The 5,545-nt window shown below is 52.0% G+C and overlaps 3 protein-coding genes across 3 annotated transcripts; all 3 read right to left on the minus strand.

Moving 5' to 3' along the window:
• Positions 1 to 216: 216 nt before the first annotated feature.
• HMPREF1541_11151 (uncharacterized protein) lies at positions 217 to 1,767 on the minus strand (the record flags this gene model as incomplete). The annotated part of the gene is made up of 2 exons (XM_008715820.1): positions 217 to 1,361; positions 1,521 to 1,767. The coding sequence occupies 2 exons, from the start codon at positions 1,765 to 1,767 to the stop codon at positions 217 to 219; spliced, it is 1,392 nt and encodes a 463-aa protein (XP_008714042.1).
• Positions 1,768 to 2,840: 1,073 nt separating this feature from the next.
• Positions 2,841 to 3,668, minus strand: HMPREF1541_11152 (uncharacterized protein; the record flags this gene model as incomplete). Its single annotated transcript, XM_008715821.1, has 1 exon — positions 2,841 to 3,668. One exon carries the CDS (start codon positions 3,666 to 3,668, stop codon positions 2,841 to 2,843), a length of 828 nt encoding a protein of 275 aa, XP_008714043.1.
• A 563-nt stretch (positions 3,669 to 4,231) lies between these two features.
• Positions 4,232 to 5,158, minus strand: HMPREF1541_11153 (arsenical resistance protein ArsH; the record flags this gene model as incomplete). The annotated part of the gene is made up of 2 exons (XM_008715822.1): positions 4,232 to 4,805; positions 4,866 to 5,158. 2 exons carry the CDS (start codon positions 5,156 to 5,158, stop codon positions 4,232 to 4,234), a joined length of 867 nt encoding a protein of 288 aa, XP_008714044.1.
• Between the last annotated feature and the right edge of the window lie 387 nt (positions 5,159 to 5,545).

The following is a 5,545-nucleotide window of genomic DNA, read 5'->3' on the forward strand; positions in this document are numbered from 1 at the left end:
CGAAGCATCCTTGGACGAAAACAACAGCCAATGTGGCGTGGTCAACCATTCGCACTGCTGGATTGCGCTCCCAAAAAGCCGAAGCGAAGATTTCATTGGTCTTGATAGACTAAACATACAGTATACCCGAGGTAGCGAAGCTACTGGTTGAATAGGTTTAGATAACCTGTGATCCTCATGAAGTGTTCATGCTCGTCGCTCGCACTTGACCACGTGTCATAGGCCATAATCGGGTGGTGACAGCCTATGGTCCTGCTGCAGAGTGGGGCTGACTGCGCCGTTACCCTCAAGTCGATCCGCAGATCGCTGAGAGATCGATCTCTCCAGGGAATCGGCAACGAGCGGAGATCCAGACATACCATTTTCGAGCTTCTGGCCAGATTTCGAACGGTCGTAGAAGATTTGCAGGGGCACTTCGAGCCCAAAGGTATCTACTTGGACCCCTTTGATTTTGCATTGCATGATGAGGCTGTACTGTTGCGACACTACAGCGCTGCAGAATGATGGCGGTAGGCCCGGCGGTATCGGAAGCACCATCGACACGGTAGCAAACACTGCGGAACCCAGCGACTGGGCTTCATGGTCGTCGACGTCGGCTTGATTGCTATGCCACCCTAGGTTGGAGTAAGAGATAGACGGGAGTGTGCGGAGCTCGTCGTGTAGCCTGATGCGTCCTGTCGTGGTTAACATGGTCTGCCCAGGCATCCTACTAAAAGGTGACATCGAGTAGAACGTCTTGATCCGCAGCGCTGGAGTGACACTGAGACGGATTTTCGGAGACAGTTCCAATAAGCGGTCTACGTCGGACCCTAACCGTGTGTCTGCCACAGTGACAACTACCTTGCAAGTAACGTTGCCGCGTGTCCTTCTGTTATCGAACCGGACGGGCGACGGCTCCGCACTAGACACTGTTACCAAGAATGTCTCTTTGCGAAATCGATTCGGCCGGCATGGATGGTAAAGCTCTTCGACAAACTCTGCAGGGAAGTCTCTGGTGTCGACCGGGGGGCTAGGAGCTGAGAACAACCAGATGGGTACCTCCTTGCTCCCGTAAATCGTCATTTGGTGACCACTACCAGACCGGATCTCAACATTGGCGACCAGAGAATATATGATCTTGGGTTGCGCGTAGTCAAGGCCACTGTTCTCGTCTTGCAATATAGCCCCAACTGTCATGGACGGTGGAAGTTGGAGGCATTGCTGAGGAACGTTAGGTGCTTTCGTCAACGCGGCATGAGAAATTGAGAAAGCAAAGTGCGCAGACGTAGCTTTTGTGCCGCTCCCGTCTATTACAACTCTGCAGAAGTCGCGAGGGTCCAGTTGGTGTACTTGTGATAGGAACTGTTCTTTGTTACCGAAATCTACCCAAGAAGAGCATAACATATACTTTGTAGGCGAACAATTTCGGAACTGCCTGAATTTGACCGTCCTGATTATAGATCCTCGTGTGGATACGGCAGACACCCGCAGTGATTGTCACTATTTGAGCTTCAATTTGTTTGGGGACAATGCAAACGTACCTTCCAGGCTGATTCGGGCACGAGTGATTGTTATCGGGAGTGCGCTCTCAACAGCTAGACTGCCGCCCAGGTGATCCCCCGAAATCCAGTACTCATCCGAGGAAGATCCACCCTGGTTGGCTCGATTGCTCGAATCCACTTTGATCGATAGCCGCGCCAGCCTCTGTCCTGCAGCATCCTCACTCCAGCCGCTTGCCCTGCCGCGCAAACTGGCAAGAACGTCCGCAGCCAGACAGTTCTCAAACATAGAGCGTCCTGCCATCAGGGTGGCACCTATTGGGATGTGGTTGGCTTGGAAGCAATGTCTAGGGTCTTCGATTCGAGGCGTTGCGGCTGTTGGTCTGTTCTTTTACTTACGCCTGAGACGAAATGGTTCACCAACTGTCCTTATTAGTGCCGAGTTGAAACTGGTCGACACCCTCAGATGGATTAGTAAAGCGACACAGGTCTAGAACTTAAAGGACTCTTAATCCTACAAAGGTCATGTGGCTCCGGGTATTCGGCTTTGGAATTGCATATTCGATAATGGAATGGAGGCAAGCTTCCCAAGGCCTCAGAAGGCAATGGCAGGTGACACAGCTGAGCGATTAGTCACCGGGGCATTCTGTTTGGTCCTCGAAACTGGGCCAACCGGCACTCTGATTTCCTCGACGCGCTAACCTGGCTGGTCTTCGCCTATCGCAGATTCATTTCGATCGAGGCCCCGTCCAGTGGTGAGTGAGTGTCATCGAGATTTTCCAACGCTCATAAATCGGCAGAATGGAAAGGCGCCAGAGGAGAAAGCCACTCTAGTAGAGAGCGCTCTACTCCACAAGAGCGGAAGATGTTGAACAATGAAGCATCGGCGTCAGAAAGAACTCAATAGTCAACTACTCATCCGAAAGCGGCGACGACTGGTGGAAAATATCGGTTCTATTTGGGTTCAGGTTCGCTCTTGCGACGAAATGCGCCCCGCGTCAAGGAGACACACCATCCAACCTGGATTTGCATCCTCAGGTCCGCAATCCTGTAGGAAGTCGCCCGTCACTGAGCGTTCAGCTGATTCGCACTTCACGCTTCTAGGCATGCTCACCTCACCCGGCTGCATTCTATATCGCATGCACCCTTCACTTCAACCATAAGTAGCCTCTTTAGTCGACCTTGACAAGCGGCCACCTGAGCGCCGCGCGGATTCAACCAGCACGCCTTTCCGAGATGATCGTTTTGACCTGCAGTTGAATGGCACGACTAGCACCGGCAGCCACCAACGGGCACGAATATGGTAGCTGGTGCGGAAACCCCCAAGACTCTTCGGGCTTCTGTAAACTATTTTTCTAGCGGTTAAATCGAACTGTCCATCTTCTCGAACAGTGCTCCGTGGGAGATGTTACAAGCACTTGCCGGTGTGCATCCCAGCTCTTCCCGAAGAAGTTCGAGGCTTGCTTGAGCTCTGAATCCGCCAAGAATCGCAGCTGCGTCTTCGCAGGACAACGTGTCTTTTGTCGTGGTGGCCATGTGTTTCGACCCTGGTGCGGCCTCAACTACATCAGGTTCCTCTTGGTTGCTAAGAGGTGCAGCTTCTTCATGGTCATTCCAAAGCGCCAGATTGGCTGATAGCCTAGCCGCATCCACAGGCGTGGCATCAACAACTTCGGCCTGTTCCCCATACCGACTGTCGCTCATTGTTGAGGAATCTTGTGACGTTAGCGTATGGGAACGATCACTCTTCATCGCTGGGAGAGCCGTTTCGAGCAAACGGGGTGATGTGGTGGCCGCGGTCGATACTTGCTGGTAGTCAGCAGTTGTGCCTCGACTGGGTAGTTCTTCGGAACGTGTAGACTGACGGTCGGTGCTCGGGAGGTTGTGCAGATTTAAGTCGACCCGATTTCTCATCTCGCGGAAGATTTGGTCGTCGAGTGCCTGAGAATCCAAGCCAAACTCGCTCTGTATCAAGTGTCGCAGCACTGCATTTTCCGCGAGAACAAGACGGGCTGCATGTTGAACCCTTCGAGTGGCAGCGACCCCTTCCCGCTCGTACTGCTGCAATTTTTGTTCCAACTCGGCTACATATTGTTTTCGCCGCGAGCGAAAGTTACGTTGATTGACCAGATTTCGTTTCTTCATTTCCCTTGGGGAATTTTTTGCGTTGTCTGCAGGTGCAGTCTCCATGTGTCTCTCGCCGACACCGACCGGAGTGGCCTAATATAACGTTTGGTTGGAAGGATGTTTTGCAAGATTAAGGGTTTTTGGTTTGTTCATGTCGTTATGTGTCGCTGCACAAAGCGAACTGCGCAGCATGGGCTTTGTGAACAGGGATTGCAAAGAAAAGAGAATTGCATGGGCTTGGTGGTTGCCGGCGTGGCAAAGGTGATGGTGATGGTAATGGGGAAGAGCGTGGAAACTCTTGATGTAGGCTGATAGGTCGGTGGGTTGAACCAGCCAAGAGGCGCAGTTGGCGCTGTATGATTGGGTCGGGCTACCGCTTGATTCTCGGGTCCGGCCACAGCTCACGTTTCAAGTTTCAGGCTTTTTTGTGCCCCGAGAGCTAACAGCTCTTGGCAGAGAGCAACAGATCGTCACACGAGGGATGACGTCTCAAACTCAAAATGATGATTGACGACCAATTCTAGATGGTGGTTTTTCCTGTTTCTCTTGTTTCTATGCGCTCGGTCTAGAATCAGCCCACTCAACTCCTGCATCTCACTGCTCAGAACGTGTGCCATATGTCAATCTCAAGGACAGTCTACTCCAACGCGTTCGGAAAACCGATCAGCAAAGAGTCCAAAGTGCTGACGCATTATGAGAGTGTACTTGATGAACTCCTCAGCACAATCGACGACACGATCGCGATTTGAGCCAGGTTTCATGCGGAACATGCCATCTTGGTCTTCTGATTCTTCAAAGAGGGTGTATGCTTGTGGTACTGATGACTGGTTGGGTATAGCAAACATGCGCATCCAGCGGCCAAGGATGCGTAGACTGTTGACGCTGTTGAAGGACTGTGACCCTCCTGAGACCATGGCCAGGCCAAGGGTGCGGCCCTGCGTTGGGCGCACGGAGCCCGTGCTTAATGGTATCCAGTCGATCTGATTCTTGAAGACGGCGGTGAGATTTCCGTGCTGCTCGGGGCTAATCCAGAAGTGACCATCGCTCCAGCGACTAAGGTTGCGTAACTCTTGCACCTTTGGATGAAGGTGTTCAATATCGTTCTTGACTGGTAGGTCGTGTGGGTCGTATACTCGAACATCGCAGCCTAGCCGAAAGAGTATACGGCAGATCTCGTAAGACAGAAATTTGGAGAAGGATCTATAATAAAGGGTCAAAAACAGGACTGCAATGCTGCTCATGGCTTCGAGTAGGTCCTACCTTTGGCGGAGACTTCCGTACAAAACCAATACTTTGGGCCGCGACAAAGTGTTCTGCAAATCCTCATATGCCATCTTTGTGACCGTGGCAAGCTCCAACGTGTTGACCCAGTCTGTCGACTCAGATTCTGTCGGCAGCAGATAAGGTCGATACCGTCTGCGAACCTCGGGGTCGTCGTCCTCGGCTGAAATTGCAAGCGACCGGTAGGCGAAATCTGGATCAAGAACAGGTGGCTTAGTGGCGCGCATTACTGAGACATTGTTGAGGTCGCCTTGGGAGGTTGCTAAAGTCATCATGTGCACTCTCTGGATGTGCTGCGACTGCAGTAAGCTGAGTCGCCCTATCGCTGACAAAGTTCTGACGTGAGGCATGAGCTGAACCTGTATTTAGCGGGCGGTACGAATATACAAGATCACAATGAGCGAAAGAGACGGCTGCAATGACAGTGTCTAGCTTCAGCGAAAGCAAGGCCCCGGGAGATTAGTCACGTGTCTAAGCAGTTTGTCACTCGCGGCCTATCATTGGCGGAACATTTCAAGCAACTTTGATTTTTGGCGTGAGATATTTTACTTCCGATGCTCCCTGGCGTGCTGGGCGCCACCGCGAAGCGTCCGTTGTCATACGGCAACCTCTAGTGCTGTCGCAGCTATGATTACCAGGCTCTTTCATCATATTCCTCT

Source organism: Cyphellophora europaea, assembly GCF_000365145.1.
Source record: "Cyphellophora europaea CBS 101466 unplaced genomic scaffold supercont1.18, whole genome shotgun sequence".
NCBI classification, from domain to species: domain Eukaryota; kingdom Fungi; phylum Ascomycota; class Eurotiomycetes; order Chaetothyriales; family Cyphellophoraceae; genus Cyphellophora; species Cyphellophora europaea.